The sequence below is a fragment of the Cyclopterus lumpus genome, chromosome 11 (genome assembly GCF_009769545.1).
Source record: "Cyclopterus lumpus isolate fCycLum1 chromosome 11, fCycLum1.pri, whole genome shotgun sequence".
Taxonomy (NCBI): Eukaryota; Metazoa; Chordata; class Actinopteri; order Perciformes; family Cyclopteridae; genus Cyclopterus; species Cyclopterus lumpus.
In genome coordinates, this window is record NC_046976.1 from 13,123,674 (window position 1) to 13,144,599 (window position 20,926).

The 20,926-nt window shown below is 40.9% G+C and overlaps 2 protein-coding genes across 2 annotated transcripts; both read right to left on the reverse strand.

Annotated features, from left to right (window-relative positions):
* Window positions 1-3,906: 3,906 nt before the first annotated feature.
* hoxa4a (homeobox A4a) lies at window positions 3,907-19,596 on the reverse strand. Its single transcript, XM_034545327.1, has 4 exons — window positions 19,208-19,596; window positions 12,843-12,938; window positions 5,551-7,499; window positions 3,907-5,031 (listed from the first exon to the last, which is right to left on the reverse strand). The coding sequence occupies exons 3-4, from the start codon at window positions 5,966-5,968 to the stop codon at window positions 4,685-4,687; spliced, it is 765 nt and encodes a 254-aa protein (XP_034401218.1). The 5' UTR covers window positions 5,969-7,499; window positions 12,843-12,938; window positions 19,208-19,596; the 3' UTR covers window positions 3,907-4,684.
* Window positions 13,473-16,038, reverse strand: hoxa5a (homeobox A5a). Its single transcript, XM_034545326.1, has 2 exons — window positions 15,254-16,038; window positions 13,473-14,659 (listed from the first exon to the last, which is right to left on the reverse strand). Exons 1-2 carry the CDS (start codon window positions 15,834-15,836, stop codon window positions 14,409-14,411), a joined length of 834 nt encoding a protein of 277 aa, XP_034401217.1. The 5' UTR covers window positions 15,837-16,038; the 3' UTR covers window positions 13,473-14,408.
* Window positions 19,597-20,926: the final 1,330 nt, after the last annotated feature.

The following is a 20,926-nucleotide window of genomic DNA, read 5'->3' on the forward strand; positions in this document are numbered from 1 at the left end:
TCGGGTGTAAAAGTGCCGACTACGAAATAATCCTGCTGTTTTTTTTCAAAACCACCGTCATATAAATGAAGTCCTATGGTGACGTAGTAAATAGATAAACCCCATGAATGGCCAAAAGACCTCTATCCCGGAAGAGATTCTCTCTTCTCCGCACCGTTTGGCGCTCGCTTTCCGTCAACACCGAGCAGCGGGCGTGGAAAAATCCCACCACAACGATTAATCATTCGGGGCGGACATAGACAGCATCCCACTCCCACAGCAGCCTTTGTCTTCTCAAACTACAACTTGAGCGGTAAACTTTTAAAAGACAAGAACGGATGCAGACCAGCTCTTATTCATTTACCTTCAACGCTTCAAAAGAACTGAAGAAGAAAAAAAGAGAAGGATTAACAACGACCAGGGCGAGAAAAATAAGTTTTTTGACGCATGTTTTGTTGTGACACAGTTTTATCTGTAACGTGTTGTCATGTTCTCTTTCTGTTCTTGCAAATACAGATGTGGAGCTGTCACCATATAGGATGATATGGCTGGACATGACCGTGCTCTGGAAGATAATCTCTCTTGGGCTTTCGCAACAGCACCTAAACCTTTCCCTGACCCGGGCCGAGGCAGAGAGTCGAGTGGGAAGTTATTTTGGGTTCCAAAACAAGGAGAAGATGGAAACCAATTAAAGGCCCTCGGCTGGTAGCCTACTTTTTTATTTTTTGTTGCACTTTCTCCAGACTTTAAAAGTATACATGATTGATTATGTCTTATATCTCAACTGTTTTCGTATAAAACAAATGTTTCAGAGCTATTTACACCAATCATGGCTCCTTATCACTGTCAGCAAAGAGGAGTTAGAGGGGCAGACCTCTGGATGTTCGCCAGACGGCGGTCCATATCTCCCCACAATGTTGACACTCAGAGCTCTTAACAGCCAGGCTTGGGTTACCTACACTCAAGCGAAGATAACTCTTTCTGCGAGGTTTACATCGGCCAACATTACGGCTAATGCGAAATTCAACGCCTTAAGCCGACTTGGAGACATCTCTCACGCGCGGATGCAGACGAACTACAACGTACTTGTTTGCATAAAGGTGGTTGCAATAAAACAATTTTCATTTTGAACTTACTGGCTCTTCATGACTGAAAATGTCCCTCGACCATATAAAAACACGGTCTCACTTTTTTCTCAGAGCAGTTTTATGAAATAGTCATACATTTAAATATATTGGTAGCGTTTGTCAATAGCTGTCCGTTACATTTTGGAGGTATTTGCAAAATACGTATTATTATTATTATTATTATTATTATTATTATCATTATTTAATATTATTCTCGTTAGTATTATTATTATTATTATTATTATTATTATTATTATTATTCACATTGTCACATACCCTATGGAACTTGTTAATGTTTAATCTGTGCCTAAATTGCCTATTGTGTTCACGTTCATTGAAAGGCTCTTTCGGACAACAGAAGCCCTTTGTATTGTTACTGTTGTTGAAATACACTTACTCTCATCTTTAAATTCAATAGTGGAATTAATAGATTGATGACAATCATAACAATTAATAAAAAACGGAAACGTTGCCATTTCAAAATCCATACAATGCACGTTTAGTTCCATCTTGAGTGTTTTGAGTTAAATTTGCAAGAATGAATGCAGACTGAAGTGATTGTTTTTACTTTTGCACAATAAAGTGTAAGCTGCATCCATACGACATCACTAACTGCAATCACATGTACCAATTCATTTTAAACAAATTTGCTAAATTATTTGGTTTCATAAAACATGTGTTGGCAAAGTGATTATTACATGTATTTATCCTAATTTGTCGTGGTTTAAAGACTTAAGAAGTTGTGGGAAATTAGGCTTACTGTCTTGTATCATATTTCCTAAGAGGTTCAAGTGTTTAAACGTTTACACCAACACTATACACATATTATATCATATATGATGTATAAGTCAATAAAAAATGGGTTTTTTTTTGCAAATTTAGAAATACAACTAGTTGAGTTCAATAATGAATTGTAAAAATAGCAAGCTCAGAAACGTGCAAGTAATAGCTGCATAAGCAGATCATATTACAATATGAATATTCGCAAGAAGATCATGAAGCAAACTCCACTTCCGGGATATCCTTTAACCACAAGGAAAAAAACAGCCAAATCTACTCACAGGTCATGACGGTCTGAGTCCAGCGGACAGTTTTCTGTGACTGTCAGATGAGAAGAGATCTGACTTGCACCCTGCAGAGGATCACTTCAAATGACAATAAAGCAGATTTTCACATCTATTTCTGACCCCGGGGCATTCATTATTCAACAGGTCACGTGAAAGAGCGAATTAAAATTTCAGTACATTGCAAGTGACCTCTATTCGCGAATCAAATGACTTGAAATCTTGTCATTGAACTAGTTGGACTTCTTGGAGTCTGCGCAAAATCAGTGCCAATCAGCCTCAACGCCATCTTCTGCATAGGGTTCGTGTCTGCAGCAAGAGCTATGAGGTCTGGCTATATGTGCAGATACGGTTTTTACATTTCTGCAGGATTATTTTTCTTAGGCAGACACACATTTTGAGTGAAAGATGCATCACAAACTACCAATAACTATAAAACCGTGTTTGTGTGAATTCGGACTATATAAATTTGTCACTTTGTGGCTTCTGTGGGAATTTTGGTGAGTGTCAGTGTTATCTAATGTACTATTAAATGCATGGCCAAACAGTGTGCAATTATTGACATATATTTTGAGCAGAAACCGTAAGTGGCTAAACATATTGAACAGTTTGCACAATACCAGCATGTTTAAGTGAATATCTACCCTCTCTGAACGACCCGACAGCGGTGTTTCTGTGATATATTGCAGAAGATCTGTCTTTATGAAAACATTTGGGAAAATTCATGGCTCACTTTCACACCTAAACACCGTTTTTGTTTCCGCGCTGTCTATGGGTAAATCGTAAATGAGAAGAAGAAGCCCGTGGAGGTCTTAGCACTGATGTATGGTCTGAACATTGTGTGTGTTGAAAGGTCAGGGGTCAGGAGAAGTGCTCTGAGCTGGTGATTGGCCAGAGCCGGCCGTGTCCCCGGGTTGAACTCTCTATTGTTTGGATGTATCAGGTAGTGACCAACACTCACACTCTGGTGCACTGAGGTTAGCCGAGATCTCCTTATAATGGCACGAGAAAACAATATGTGAGGCAGGATACATTTAACAATCTGGGGGTTGGTTTGAAGAAAAGCCTGCGACTCTCCACCTGATATCTGCCTCCTGAACGCCAACCGGATCTCCTGTTAATCCATGAAAATCCGTTCCACGTTATGGCACATTTTGGATTAGAATCCCTGTCAGTTGAAGATTAAAAGACCTAATAGAGTATATGTTTTACGTAATGTTTTGCAGATGGGAATACGTTTTGTAAGACATAGTTAATTTACTATATAGGTTACAGATATTAAACGTTGGATCTGTTACCCTTTCTGCGCAGCTTTGCGCACTGATTAACAAGTGAATCATCTCTGCAAATAACAAAATAAACCAAATATAATCAGACAAAGTCTATAAAGTTAAAGTATTATTAATGTGTGGCGCAGTAAATTGTCCAATGCTCCGTGCAATTTTACGCACACTATCATAATTATACGCATATCTACACACACTGGATAACCGATTCAAAGGCTTTATGAATCACATTTCTTTTTCCAATTCCACGTCCGTGTACGGTAATGAAAGCAAACGGCATGAAAGTAAAAGGTTCGAATTAATGTGAAAATGCAACCCCCAAATAAGGAATCAATTTTTAAATGAGGAGGTAAATACATGCATTTGGCATGTTATTACGTGCGTCTTCAAAAATATATATTTCGCTAAAATCTAATCAGTGTTTGCAAATACACAATATCCAAAACCTTATAAGTGAAGTACACATTTATTTCACAAGGACAGACTGAGCCTACACTAGCCTACATCACAAAGGTCACTACTGAGACAACACATACAAATATTCACAGTTTAGAACACAGCACAACATGGGACTGACTATAGCACAAATAAACCTAGACCATACAATACCAACAAACATATTTCTACTTGACGAAATGCTTCTCTTATTGTGCCTTCATTATGATTTGCCTATGTACATTAAATGTGAAAGTCACCATGGACGACATTCAACAGTAAACCAACCGACTCAAACACACAAACTACACTTACTCTGACTGATGCCATACCTCTAAACAGCCATCTAGAGTCTCGCTAAATATCTTTCAAGTATATTAGAGCTTTCCATGAGAAATAATAAAAAACAGAAAAACAATACTTAAAGAGAACGTAGAAAAATGAGTTCAAATTGACTTTCAACTCACTCCATTTTAACTGTAATTATACATTTTCATCCAAGTCATACGTTTGAATGTGCGTTATCCTTCTTTCATAATAATAAACAAATATATAAACACTTCTGTTACCATCGTGGCAATTAAAGGTGAATTTCAAGCTTATATGAAGAGGGCGAGGACGACCGGAGAGGAGAAAGGGTACAAAGGACGTGACAGGGGCCCAATGGCAGAGGCAAGGTGAAAGAGATAACACCATGTGTAAAATACTGAGAATAGGTCCATCAAATTCCACTTGTGATATTTGCCATCTCAGTCTGGATTGGGTTTTTTGTTGGATGGGGTTCATTCAGGCACTATAGACCTGCCGTGCACGGCGTGGGGACAAGCGGCTGGCCTGTTTTGATCTGCTGCTGCTGCTGCTGCTGCTGCTGCTGGGCCCCCGAGGCTGAGGACGAGGCCGAGCTGGAAGAGCGGATCTTGGTATTGGGAAGCTTGTGCTCTTTCTTCCACTTCATCCTCCGGTTCTGAAACCAGATCTTGACCTGGCGCTCTGACAGACACATGGTGTGCGCAATCTCCACCCGCCTGCGCCGGGTCAGGTACCGGTTGAAATGGAACTCTTTCTCCAGCTCCAGAGCCTGCTGGCGGGTGTAGGCAGTGCGGGACCTCTTGGGCACTCCTCCAGAGTAATTGGGATTGACTGGAGGGGGGAAAAGCCATACAGAGGCATGCAAGCAGGTGTTACATGCAGGCTGATATAGCGTGTATAAGGTTTCTCCATGGACACATTAAATGGTTGAAAAAATTCTATAACATTTCTGTGTCTGGTGTAAAATCCCAGCCAGTCTGTTTGTTTTACTCTCTGACTTGTTTCAGTTTACGTGCATGACGTTAATGTGGAGATGCCGAGTGTACAAGCACTCGCATCCAGGGACATATCAAGCTTAGAAATGATTAACCAACAGCGGGGTTGGATATTACAGTTTGGCTCGGCTCCAGTGGTGGAGGTAGTTTGGGTTAAAAAGCAACAAAAGCACATGGCCCCGACAGACGAACACAGGCAATAAAATTTACGAGGGTCCTTAATTACCGACCCTGCTGCTCGATAGTCGTAAATTGCTGTTGTAAGGGCTGCTACTAGTGCTGCTTCAATGGGCTCGCGTGTGTTCCAGTGGTTGTTTCTCAGTGGTTCTGCTATTTAACCGTGACGATAACTCACCGTTGTTAACGTGGACCTTTTTCATCCACGGATAGACCACCGGCTCCTTGCCTTTCGCTGCACCGGGATATATCTCACTAGCGAGGCTGCAGTCTTTGCTGGCATTGGCCACTGCGCCACCGTCTGGGGCCGCGGCGAGGCGAGGACCGTGGCTCGGTAGAACCGGTTGCGGCTGTGCATGATGTCCTTCGGCGAAATCATCGAGTCCGGCGGCGGGAACGTTGCCGTAATCGTATCCCGTTTCTGTATAGTTTGACCTCGGATAGGATTGCTCGTCGTGATGGGGGAAGCCCGTGTCTTTGGACCGCTCGTAGTAATCACCAGGGTTGGGGATGTATCCGCTCTGCTGGTATTCGTCGCATGGAGGAAAGGAAGGCTCGATATAGTTGGAGTTTATCAAGTAGGAACTCATGGTCATTAATTTGTGAAGTGCAACAATACTAATTTTTATCGCGCTGTCGTTTTTCTGATCTCCACAAAACCCTCCTACTCCCTGTCAAATGTACAAAGTTGTCTGGTCACGTGGGAAGCGCCACCAATCACCGCGCATCCTGTGGGCATCATGTAAACAGGAACCAATGGAAAGCATGCCATTGGTACCACCAACACTGCTCGGACTGGCTTACGTTGATGTTTTTCTTATTAAATCACAGTATATAAAGCAAAACCAATCAACTAACTTGTTTACTGCATGGGGCCAAACTTATGCGGGGTGAGGCTTTCCTGCATGTGATAAAAATCCACGTCCTCTGAATCAGAAAGTGGATATGAAATCCAAGCCATGACAAAATACAGGTTTACACAAACAAAGGAGAATGTCTAATAGCCAGTATCGTGAATATCGGTTGTTTGAGTTTAAAACGCAAGTCATAGAAAAGAGAAACAGGGAAACAAAAACACGCCAACACGACAGCATACACTGTAATGTTGTATACGAGCTTATTCAAATATTAGAACAATATAACGGCGCACAAGCTTCCTGCAAGCACCGATGAGCTGCTGCTCTGCGGACATACAATAATGCATATAAAGCATAATATGACTTGTGCATTAGTGGAACCGGGTGACACCCGCTTATGACACACTTAAAAACTCTCATCTCTCACGTTGCATACCACCATAAATGCACAAGACTCCTTTTTTCTTCAATTCACGATATTGCAAAAACGGTTATTTTTATGCAATTTGCCAGGACAAAGCAATAATTCCAAGCAATTTTTGCTTTCTCTTCGTACCACATGAAAGTTATCTGGCTCTGATTGCACGGCCATCACGTATCAGTTCTGCTGCGTTAACATGACATTGAAAGGACATCCAAACACCGGACACACAATTACAGTATAGACGTATTCTTTATGACCACATAGCAAACAACGCGTGGCATGTTTAGCCAACATAGTCCACCACAGTGCATGCTAGAATTGCTCTCTCCAGCACAGATAATCTCTTCTCCAATACAATTTGGAAATATATTAAAATCTTTTCCACGAACAATGTCCCAACATTTAAAAACAAATATGCAATATCTTAAATACGACTGTCCTGCGCGTTCTGCAGCACCACTTTACTGTAAACAACCAAGGCTAAGGTAATAACATTGTATTAACTAAAATATGTTTTGAAGAGAGAGGCCACTACAAGTTTAAAGGGGGGCAACAATTCCAGGGTTAAATTATAACAGCAATAATAACATTAGCAGAACATGTAGTAATTGTAGGGACACCAACTTATATTTAAATAGATTGAAAATGATCAATAATTTTGAAACAGCATGTTTCGAAAGAAAAACATATACACAAGTATCTGACCGTGCTCCTCGCCATCTCCCATCAGGTCCAGGTCCTGTTTCCTCCCCATGTCCGAGGTGGCCCATGCACTGTATAAATGTCCCTTGAAGATGCAGCAGCTCTTCACAAAGCGGATCCACACTGTCCACGTCAACAAGGCCTCTGCATGGAGAAACATGAGGCCAAACTTCGGAAATATTGAAAGCTTTCTTTTCTCTCCTTTTTTTCCCCGCTGGTCCCCCCCTATTCTATTCGCTCCTCTAAACAGAGATAACTTCTGCCTGACCCCAAAGTGACACCGTTTCCATTTTGTTTCAGATTAATCTTTCCCATTGACACTCTTTGTTAAACAACAAGGCGTGCCCTTTTTTTCCAAAGAGGCGACATTTTCATATCTGTTAGACGCAGTGACCTGGGGTTCACCCCGGACTTGGACTTCAGTTGTGCAGGCTCTGTTCAGCCCTGGGGAGATGGGGGAGCACTTATCGTGGGTCAGCACCCAGGACGGTTCCCAAAATATATTTTTTTTATGTGCAAAAGACTTCAAACTATTTAGAAAACCCCACGGAAAACTATGTGTTAGAATATGTGGATTAGGGGATCTTGCAACTGTATATATGCTGCAGATGGGCAGATAATATTATGTTTTTTTATTCACACTGCAGATCTCCATCACTAAAACTCTAGTTTTTTGATGTAGACAATTTAACACACACACAGCAACCAGAGGCAGGCCTCCATTTTTCCTCTTCAAAATGGTACACTGTTGCTGTAAGGCAGAGCTGTTACAATCTAACAGGCTTTCTTGCACCTAACTCATTGTAGATGGCAGCTGATGTACTTCTCACCATATATCTACTGTATCCATATGGCCAAGAGACCACCTGAGAGGCAATATGTCAACATAATGTCAGCATAAGACGACTTCACTTCATATCTAAATTTACATTCTGCTGCCATTCTATTACATATGGGTGCTGTATAAATATGGGCCAGATCAGCATGGCCATTATCCACTTACTCTGCTTTTACAGGTCATTCTACTTGTTGCTATATGGACTCTTTTTTTCTTCTTCTTTGTTTCACCCGTGATTGAAACATATCATGATTCAAGAGTCCGATCAGTGTCACCAAAGAAACCTTTTAGATAACGGTGCTGGTAATGTCTCCGTTATCGTCCAGGTCTGAGTATATTCCAATGCAATAAAGCATCTGAAAATCTCTCGAACAATGTGGCATGCACAAAATATAATAGGACAGTAATCATCCAATTGACCATCGGAGTAAAAGGAAGCAAATTGAAGCTAATTTTAAAATAGCTGCCACTATCTTAGTAATTGTCCACTAAATTTAAAGATATATTTTGCTCTTCAATAAGCTTTGTGTTAAGATATTGGTCTAAATAGTAACAGCCAAATCACGGTGTTCCCTTTCAGAGCATATACTGTGAGGTGAAGGTCTATTTAGCCAATATACATCAAACTGACAGTTTACTGTAAATTTAGATTATCATAGAAGTGGTAACGATAGTGACCGATTGCAGACGGCTCTCACAAGGTCTCTGTCTATACCGAGCCCTGACGGCGCGATAAAAAATACTCTCTGCATTCAAGATGTGCATATAGGATACGGGCCAGAAAACACCTCCCATGCCTTTATGGAAATATTTTCATATAAACACAATTATAAGAAAATATGTTTCTTTTATACAGTATGTCACGTGTGATGCTGTCCACTTCACACCACGCATTGGCAACAGAACGGGCTTTCACAATAACTGTGGCTTTCCCTTTAGTGTTAATGCAGCTGCAAACTTTGATGAGACAGAAACATATAGTGACGTTCAAGCCTTTGCTCGTTAAAGAGACTTTCCTTTATAAAATGTATGGTTATCTTCTTTATTCTTCTATTTAAGAGCTGCTATAATTAAACCTATTGAGACAGAATAGTTCAGAGAAGGGCGACAATACTAATGTTTCAAAGAGTAAAGCGACCGGCTGAAGTAAAGTAGACATATTACAAATGTTAAAGAAGTTGGAATGTGCACTTTAAGGTAAGTTAAAGATAAGACTCCCAATGTTTTAATTAAAATATATAAAACGATGCTTTTTTATTGAAAGTTATTGAACAAACCGGAGTGGAGTAATCTCCCATTGAGCGCATTGACTTTCAGGTGAACTCTCTTGCAGCGTATGGGGACAATTCCATTCTTCAGTGACAAGCTTTTTCTTTTGAATTCAATAAACGAAGTTGTGAATGAGCAAATGACCTTTTCTTTATTTCGTTGAACTTTGTTTATACATTTAAACACTTTACAGAGAGCACAGCATACATTGGGCCGCGCAGTGGACGTGCCTATGTGTTAAATTACTACAAATGAAATAGGATTGTATTAAAGTTTCTTAAAGGAAGGATTTTATTTTTCATTTAATACAATTTTAACGTGACAATAAACACATTGACGAACCCTACAGTATCAATATAATCAGATTGTATTGGTCTTTTTCATCAAATTGCAGGTTTTTCTATGTTTATTTTTTAACAAACTCGTATGATCCATTCCATTGCGTTACTGGTTGCATATAATAAGTTATGTGACCCATTGTAAGGCTTTTTAAGCATAATATCAATATAGGTAATCGTGTTTTTTTGCGTCAATTTGGGTTAGTTATCAACCATATTGTTTTTACTTTTACGTTTCATTGAGCTCTCACACAAACACATGTTACATCTTTTAGTTGATCTAAGAAATATCTGCATATATTTTTTAAGATTAAATAGGCCCAGTGAAAATAAAATAAATATGACAATTGTATATTTCTAATTTTTTTTTTTTACTTTCTTTCTATGATTAAAAAAAACATCTGTGCCATTTCAGTTTTCTAAAAAGGCTTCTCTATTCAGCAGATCGGGAAGAGAGGGGCTAAATGTTTTTTAAGGGGACTGGGGGCTCAATTTGGGGGCTGTGGGCCTTCCCATTACCCTGTGACCGGGTCGAGAGTATCAATCCTCAAAATGCAAATTTTGCCCTCGTCCCTAAACATATCAAATGCAATTTATTCAAAGGAAATTCACCAATCAACCGCCCTAATAAAACGCCAGCCACTCAATCTTGTTGCTGGGGACGGGTGGGGGGTCCCCTCCCCCGGTCCCAAACGCGAGGTCACCGCGCTTGCAGGGTTCACCTGGAGTGCACCCTGCAACATATGTAATTCAAAGCTATTCTGTCTTTTGTGTGGAGAGTCAAGATCGCTATTATAAGGATGGCATCAAGCTCCGAGTGAACAGATGACGGAGACTTGTTCAGCTCCTAAACTTTTGACCCCAATTTTTCCTCCTCTTCTGCAGCTATCTCCCTCTCATCTGTCCCGACCCACTGAGATATCTGCCCCTCTTGAAACGAAAAATTAATTTGAACAATGTGTATATCTCTTGCCATCACGAGGATCATTTTCACACATTTCGTAATTAGTGAAGATGCCAGCACAAGACCTAAAATGTGATTGTAGCAGTATGATGTTTCCTACGAGGGAAAGAAAAGATAAATCCAATAGGCTTCCTTCCACTCAAGACTAATAGGGCCGTAAAATATGCAAATCATTCATTAGCGTTATAGAGCAAGCAAAGCAGCCAAAAGTCTTTGTTGGAGGCAACACTTAAAGTTAGACTCCCCCTCTCACTCTACACAGTCTTCTCCTCCAGTACAGGACGTCACCACAGGCTGCGTGTCCCTCGGTAAATTAATTTATAGGCATTATGCTTATAGGCAACGCCAAGCAAACGTGTCATTAACGTGAATGCGAGTGTGCGCGTGGTACTGTGGATGTGTGAGTAGTTTCCCCTCTCTATATACAGCAGGGTGACAGTGAACTTGGCCTAAAGCGAGCTCTGCTGGTGGCTCTGAGAGGATGCAGATTTATCTTGGTGCTGTGGCTGACCTCCAGATGAACCTACAGCGTCTCTCTCACTCTGCCTGCCACTATGCAGCACATGGGGCCCTGTCGAAATGTCTCCTTTTGAAATATTGGCCAGGGTTTTAATTTCCAAATCGCCGCACACTATGTCATGTTTTTTTTTCGGTGTCTAAAATCAAACTGGATAAATTCCGTATTTCGTTAGAAATAATATAATTTGTTCGTCAATAAACCGAGGGATATTAGCAGTTTGGATTATTCTGCTAATTGGACAAATGACACAACCTTTGATTGGTGTTTGATGACGAAAAGTGAACATTTAAATGAATGTTGGCGAAATTCCCCCTCATCTGTCCAGAAATGATTATCAAAAGTTGACCAGGTGTTAAAATCCACTCCAGCATAGGTGGAAATTGATTAAGTTATCTAAAAAGATAAATAAATGTGTTTATTTGAACAAAGGTTCAGAAACAACGATTACAGAGTCTATACAGAAGGCCTCTGCACCAAAAATATAAATTGGTGTTCACATTGTGATGGCGGACAGACAATTTACCTTTTGCAAATCCACCCAGGTAACACATTTAAGAAAGCTGGGTGGTCATTTGCAAGTTTGTTGCTGCTAAAAACTCACAAAACTCAAATAGTTATATATTTTTGAAAAAGAAAATCACATTTGGCCTGGAGATTTCAATCGGTAAAAGGGCTTCTTTAGTTAAAAAATAGGCCGAGACATAAAAATCAAAAAGGCCAACAAAAAGCCTTTGACACGATATTGACATGTATCTATATCTATATCCACATATATCCTATTATAAGTCCATGTTATTTGAATGAGGATCCGCTGGTGGCTGGTTTCGCCCTGGCACTGGTCGGACAAGAGGTCACCACAAAGCAAGAGTGACTTTTAAGAGGTCATCTGAACTTTTCAACCCCGAACACAAAACGACGTGGCTGACACAAAACGGAATTCCTCTTCAAACGTCTCCCCGCTGCTGTTTGTTTCCATGTTGTGTTTACTCGACACGGTTTACAGCTTGTCCTAAAGCACACGGGGCCAACAAGTGGAGCGCGGCGCTCAGCAAAACAACAACTGCAACTTTCTTTTTTTTCCAGGGATGGAAAGATAACTTCCAAAAGTCATCAGCACATACAGAATCCAATCACACGCAGCTCGTTGTAAATCTGTAGGCCTGCATTAGTAGTTAACGTTATCAAGGAAATCTCCACACATCCTTTGGAAACTTTCTGGTTCACGGTCTGTGAATTCTCCAATGTAATAAAACGACAACAACTAGAAGTGTGTGGGGTGGAAATGGACACAGGGATAATTATCCAACATGTAAAAATGGATTATGAGTTACACCACAGATGGAGGGAAACAAGTTACACGGGGAAGGAAGCAATTAAATAGCCATGAGCCGGACCCAACCCTGCGCAACATCTGCCGAGACCAGTATTCAGCACATGCACAACTGACAAATTAGCGTAATGGACTAATAGGGACAGATAGAGGGAGCAAATACAATAATAAGGCTGTTTAACACAGGCTGGCTGTTCTCGGGCTACCGGATAGTCTGCAGAAACTTACCCAGAGCCGCGGTCCTCATCCTGGAAAGCGTCCGGTCCATACTGAGGCAGACTGAGCAATAGTGACGGTCTGCACCGGTCAAGTAACACTTACAGCCTGCAAAGAGAGAGTCAGACGAAGCCTCGCCGTCAGTGCGATTATATGTTATGTGCAATATACTGTCAACTCCCCAAAACCATAAAACTTACTTTAATGGCTACCACGTGACCGTTTATGGCCAGTGAGCCTATCTGGCCGCGCTCCGGATGATTTTTACGATCTAATTCATAGACAAAACCCCCCATTCATTAGGCACCCAAATGTCAGAGAGCCAGAATCGGCCCTAATAAAGTTTAAAGCTGGGAAAACTCGAGCTGTTTCTTAGGGAATAGCCCAGGAGTCTGTGCGCAAGGGGACGCCACTGGAGCCGGTTAGTGGCCAAGGACCCCTAAGCTCCCCGCTCCACAAGGTGAGTAAAACATGTAGCTTTCATTCAAGGACCTGTTGAATTCAAGGATTGTACTTGAGGAAACTTTGACAATTTCGCACAGCTCATACAGGTGACTTAGATATTTTGAACCAAACTGAAATTTCTGACCTTTTTCTCTTCCACGACACAGTTTTACAAAAACGTCCACTCATTGTAATGTTGCCGTTCCAGTAGAAAGTTTATTATAATGGCCATTATCATCATCATCATCATCATCATCATCGTCATCACCATCATTATTACTATTATAGTATATTCTTGACTTCCAGTCTTTGAAAAACATTTACAAAAAGCTATCGTCACGATGGAGTTATACAAATAGGCAATGGGGTTTACTGTGGAGACCCTGCACGTGAAAATAGCTCAAAACAAAGACAGAACACATTTTGACTAAGATGTTGGTGAACAAGTCAAACAGCAGCAAAATAAAAGACAGAAAACAAAGATGCGAGGCGCGGCTACTGTACATACAAGACTGAATCGGCACCTCTGTCCATTCATGTGTTCACAACAACAACCACACAAGGCGTATACATACTCTGCTGACTCTACTTTTGGAAGCAAGTTATCTGACAAGTTGTTACAATACATCAAACAAATAAATACATACATACATACATATACAGTACATACATAGAAAACGAAGGCAAAACACAAAGGCAGCTCAACCTCAAGCCTCTATTTATTGGGCTGGTATTGTTCCGAGTGCATCACACAACTTTTACTGGATTTATTTGCGGTATAGGTAGCATTTCAAGCTTTGACGTTTTGAATTTTTTTCCGTCTGAACAAGAAATAATTTAAACAAACATTTATTTCGTTTCTTTTTTCTACTAAATCTAGACATAACTGTACATACTGCATTTTTTTTAATCACATAAGCATTACCATGGTGGAAATAAAACGTAAATAATATTAAGGAATATAATGGGACGGTTGTTGAACATACAGTGGACTTTAAGTGGGGTGTCCCCTGTTCCCCACAAAGCCCGTTCACAAGTCTCTGCGCCTTTTTGAAATAGGAGGAGGAGTAAGTTGATATGACAATCTTTGTTTTATTTTCATAGAGCTCGCTATCAGGGGTAGAGGAGGGAATATCAAGGCCTGTAGCCTCCCCCGCCTGCAGCCGCCATGTTCATGCTCTTCAGCTTGTTGTCCTTCTTCCACTTCATCCTGCGGTTCTGAAACCATATTTTGATCTGTCTCTCCGAGAGGCAGAGGACATGGGCGATCTCGATCCTTCGCCTGCGGGTCAGGTACCGGTTGAAGTGGAACTCCTTCTCCAGCTCCAGGGTCTGGTAGCGGGTGTATGCAGTCCTGGCTCTCTTCCCCTCTGGTCCTGACAAATCTATAGTTGGGAGGCATATGAGACGATTGGATGTTAAAACATAATCGTACAGAAACTTCTTTTAAACACATTTCTCGTTGTATTTTTTTTAATGTTTTATTTAAAATATGACTTTTTTTGTGCAGGAATGGCTTAAACGTTGACTACGTTTACGCTTAATAGATCCCCAAATGATTAAATACAACCAGTAGCGATGTAAGATACACACCTTTTCAACTGCACCTTGCGTAAAGCAATACACAGTAACAAGGATGTAACATGGGTGCTATTTAACCTTAAAAATAGCTTATAACAAATCTAAAATATATTTGAACTAACTGTAACCATATATTTGGTATTATAAAAGTATCCGTACTTTGTCTATATGGATATTACTGAAAAGCAGAAATACACTAAACAGGTGAGAAGCGCATATGGCGCTTTATGGAAAGTAAATACATTGTGTGTCAAAATGGTCAGATTTTTGCCTGTTTTGGTTCTACTCAAAACGTCTGAATAAGATCGAAACGTGATCACACCTTTACCAAATAAGAACACATGCAGCAGCGAGTATTTAAAGTTAATACAAGATCATTAAAAATGCAAATAGTTTACCATGATTTATATGTAGTTTTCTCATCCACGGATATATCTGAGGCTGTGTTGAGTCGGTGACATTTTGAGGAGTTGTTGGTGCGCTTCCCGCAGGCTTCTCTTCCTCGAGGGGCAAAGCTTTGGACACACAGTCCCGGCTGAGCAGCAGCGTGCCTCCGTTGGAGTTCGAGCACGGGGTCGTGAGAGAGTTTTTCACAGCTCGGTGTTGAGATTGAGTTTCGGTGACCGGGGACGAGGTGGCGACCGAGGAGCACGGTAGTGGCTCGGGAGGTGGCGAAAGAGACGATGTCCCCGTGCTGTTGGAGGACTGCGCGTACCTGACCGGCTCCACCGAGGGTGTAGTCTCCGCCGAGTGACTCGGGGAGTAGCCCTGTGTCCGCTCGTTGCCCACAAAGTGTCCGGTACCGGTCCGTCCGACTGTTAGGTCCATCCCGTTGTAGCCATAGCCATACCGGCTGGAATGCACGGCGGTTGAGTCTCTGTATTGCTCGTTTGCCGTATCATGGTCTCCATAATTATGTAACTGGAAGTCCGCGCCATTGGGATAGCGACCGCAGAATGAGTTCACAAAATAGGAGCTCATTTGTTGACAATTCCACCGTTTGCTCGTTGTAGGTATTTGTTGTTGTTTTTATTGTTTTAGAAGTAAAATAGCAAAAACCCGTGTGCTTGATTTGTGGCTCTTATGGTTTAGCGCGTCCTATAGCACCCTTGCACAATTTATGATGAATTATGGAAATGAGTGGGACATGGACTTGATTCTCTCTTACGTAGGCACCCAAATATGGGGTACGGCAGAGTATCACGTGCTTTTGTTGACCAGTCGTAAATCCTGCTTGGTGACCTCCAGAGGTAGACTCGTGCACGGAGGAAATACTGGGTGGGATGTGAAGGGGGCGCGCCTTCAAGCGCTCGTGGCTCGTGCAAACTCTAAGCCACCGCGTGTGTGTTTTGGATTGTCGTGGTGCGCCATCCTCTGGCTCAACTGCGTCACTGCCTGTCTGCGGCGGTTTGTGAGGCGTGGGCTCCACATGGGGTCATTCAGAGGTTAACGACCATTGCGGCAAAAACCAACGGGCTCCTAAACAATACAACAAGTGACACGCTGAGAGTGCAATCTCTGCGAAGATAGTGTACAGAAATAATAATAATAATTCGATCAGAATGTGCTATGCATGTTATGATGGGCGATGAGTGCAAATAGTGTGTGCAGTTAATAGAATAAAAGCCAATTCAAAACAGGGCTGCGTTTTTTTCACACTTTTTCATATAATCATAAAACAAACAAGACTAATGAATAAATGTTCTGGGGAAAGATAAAAGATAAAAGCAAATATCACATGGTTGAATATTAACACAGAGACTGCCATTCGAGGACAGTCCTTTATGTGTTTTATGCCACATTAAAGAATACACAACTTTGAATATGATATATATGAACACATGTGAAACCACGTTACTGTTTATTTTAGGTTTGTTAACGATTTCCGAACAATACGCCTTTTGGTCTTATTATGAGCATGTAATGTAATAATGTAATGTTACATGTAACGCGACTTTATTACGCCGCCTTTAAAAGGCGAATATCATATTGACTTGTAAACAGTCAACATCTTATCAAATTATATTTGAAGTATTTGCACGTTTGTGATCAACACAAGATCGAGAACAACATAAAACATATTTTCTAAAAATGAGCTAGCGTATATTATACAGTCACTCTGCAAAGTAAAGAAACAAAGGAAATGGCATTTGGAAATTAATTTAAAGGGGAATTATTCGAAACGAGTAATGTATTAAATGAAGCCAACGTATTTAAAGTATAACATGTAAAAAAAATATATATATTCAGATGATAATTCGTATTTTGTATTTGTACTGTAAACTATTTGCATTTAACATTACGAATAGCGGTTATTGAATTTCAGTTCATTCACTTACACTTACAAACAAATGAAAATATAGACGTAAGACTATTTATATGTATTATTGAAGTATCTTTTTTAACCAATTGTCTAATCAGTAGATTATAAAATAAAGATGATTGATTAAAAAATACATTCACCTTTTCAGTTTTCGGTAAAACAATACCAAATAAATGAATACAAGCTTAAGCTTTCTCCAGCTCACTGAAGCTCTTGCTGTGACCTATGTTGCACCTATTATTGTCTTTGTTAAATCTGAGCAGGACTACAAACACAGGAGACCCGCACAGAGCCGGACACAGACACGAAGCCTAAATAGAGGCATGGCGCCTCGTCCCGGGCTCTCCGTTTGGTTTTCTCCTTGAGGAATTTTTATGGTACCCTCGTCTCTCGGAGGCAGTGGCTTGTCCTTTGCTTCCCCTCTAATGCTATTTACCGTGAGCAGCCTCTTAACCCAGCACAAGCCCAATCATGTGTTACTGACAAAAACAGTGAGATAGAGATTCTTAATTCTGTTCCAGGTATGTGCGCCCTGTGCGTTGACAGACCCCCAGAAGGCACGACGTGAATACCGGGCTCCCACATCCAGTGGACCCACTAAGAGAAGAACTATAGAGTGTATGTGTGTGTGTGCGCGCGTGTGTTGGCTCAACAGTCATGCTACAACAGCTGATTTATGGCTGGCCAATGGCAACAAAGTTCCCACGAAAATGATTTCACTGAGCCAAGTCAGGGACACACCCAGGAACTAAATAAGGACCAAAAGAAAGGAGATGAAAAGAGTGAGTTCGACACTGGTGTCAAACAATGTCGGGCTGCAGCGAGGGGACGGACCACTACTGCAGGAAATAGGAGGGCAGTGCACTCTGCAGGCACCTTCACTCACCAGCACTCGTGAATCGAAAAGTATACAAATACAATACTATACTTGTATGATTATTTTGTTGCCTAAACATCTTTACGCGCATTTGGAGCACGACTAAAACTAACAGTAGACATCTGAAGGAGTACGATGAACAATTATTAACCTAATTGCAACAGAAAAAAACATATTTCCCGACTGTCAACACATATGGACTCAACGGGATTCAACAATAGAAATATTTTTGCTATGATAAATCGGAACAATACAAATATCATCATACGCAGATAAAATGGACATTATATCTGATGCGGCTAACGACATCAGATATACTGCTTCATATATGTTATGATATATCAATCGTGCAAAAGTGAATGTATTTTTGCAAGCAAAAATATTTCATGTTTTGCATTTAAATCTTCAGAACTTGGTTGCTTGATAGACTGACACTTGATTGCATGAAGCAGTCTCTCGTTACAGTGTATCGGGCTCGTGCACGTTACGGATCACTGTGAACAATGCTGATGTGCAAACAGCGACATTTTAGAAATAATTTCCTTTTCCAAAGTCTATTAACAGATACATTCTGTGTTAATTAAATGTCATTCAAACGGTACAATAATGCATGGTTCTGTTCATGTGCGCCAGGGAATGCTTGCACGCGTAATAATAATATATTTAAAGCAGTGTGCATGGACAAGCAGGTAGAAATAGAGGTCGACTTGCCTGTGCAGCCTGCACCACTAGACATTCGAAGCAAAAACAGGCCGAACTGCAACCACAGTACCCCCAGTTTCCCCACAGGAGGGCGGTAAAGAGCACATCTTTTGGCCAGCATCCACCCAATAAATTGTGCAGCAGAAAGCTCATTCCCATTCAAATCCAACAACAAACAAACAATGTCTCGAGAGCATGCATGACCCAACTGGAATCTTAAAGCAACACTAGTGATCTCTCTCTTCCAGAAGTAGCACCTGCCGTTCATAATGAAATAAACTGTAACAGTAAACCACTTCAACGGGATTTAAACCACTGGATATTTTAACAGAAAATCAGCGAGGGTCAATATTGAAAAGAAGCACTGATTATTAATATTTGCTTAAGTTGTCTGTCATTGCACATTGGTCGAAGAGCAAACAGAGAGACACGTTGCATGTGTCTTCTTACCTTGTGAAGGTGTCTGCTTGTAAACGGGGGAGGAGAGGGAGTTGGCAGGTGCAGACGGGCATCGACGGATGAAAGTATACAGTTGAGTCCCAGTACGGAAACCGGGGCTCCCGGGGGTCAGTGACGCACCGGGGCTCCTTCCACTCATCTCGCCTAAACGTGTCAGGAACCCGACAGCAGGGAACACAAACGATCCAGTCATGTTCCGAGGAAAGCTCCTTCCCGTCGAGCCTGTCTGACCGAGAGAAAACTCTACAAAAAGGTGTCAAAATGTGGAAAGTCGCCGATGAAAACAGCCGCGTGGAAGCCCGAGACCGTTAGATGAGAGTAAGCTCTATTCCGCTATTGGAAATTTTATATAAAAAAGTTCATGTTCACGGCTCCCTGTCACGTGACTAGCCGCAGCCAATAGGAATGGGAGCCGGGTCGTAAAGTTGTATTGCTATGTTGTAAATTGTCATAAACAACAACGGATTTATGACCCAGCGCTGGAGGGAGAGATGGGGAGAAAGGGGAGGGGCAGAGACAGAGAAGGAAGGGGGCAGGTCACCGTCAGGCGCCATCTTACCGAGGACAGAGGGAATGCAGAGTTCAACAGTAATTTCCCTTCATCTGCCGCCTGCCCCATCTCGCATCCTCATAGTTCACATTCCCCAACGTAAGTGTTTACCTAACACTCATAACATAAGGGCAACATGTTTCCTTACATGCAACCTAATTTGGCCACAGTCAACACTTACTGGTGTCTGGGAGCGGATTGTTATTAAGTCAGCCGCCTCGTGATAATAGAACGGTGGTTATTGTTGTGGTTATACTATTATACTATTAAATTTGCAAATATTACATAAAAAAACAAATAGACAAGTAAAAGCTATTTTATTCAATAATATTTTTATTTACAGATTTGAGACATTCCCAGAGGTTATTTATTTGTTCACGTTACTTATACTTCACATTAAAACCGTGGCCAATTAACCTAAATATAGCACAGTATTTGCCCCTGTTAGATTACAATAGCCTACTAATTTGACACCGAGAAAAACTAATAACTTTATACTAAAATGTAATGCCGTTTAAATAAATATGCATGCGTTTATTGTTGGCATTAACAAACACGTGTGAAATTTGTATCCTCCATTTTCCCCTTTCTAAATAGAAAAGGCAAAAGAGCATTTTACAGTACGCGGCTAAGACTTCCGATTTACGCATAAGGTGTTTCCTGTTTGTAGCAAAAGAAGCACGTTGACGAGGTAGGTTGCATCATCCGAAACTAAACGTAATGTCTGTTAATCCTGGGATGTATAGAGGAGTAAATATAGCGAAAACAGGCATATACACATTCTACGTGCACGCAGTATATACAAAAATATACACGAACTGAAATCAAACGAAGCATCACAGTTGGAGGCATTTAACAAAATGTTCACTTTTAATTAGCCTAAGGCACATTTGAGCAGAATGGTGTATTTGTTAATTTGAGAAAATACAACCGTCTGTGGAGAAGAATCACTCGAATAGGTAGAATAGATTAAATTTCAACGTACGTTGAATTCATCGTGTCAGCGTTTAATATTAGCATGTGAATATTAGGTAGTTTTTCGTTAAGGAATGTTGACTCAGTAGTACGATCAGGTTAAATGACACGACGTATTGCATGTATAAAAAATATATAGTTTGGATAGTTAGGCCTTATTGCTCTTTCTTGCAGAGCCTTTGAAT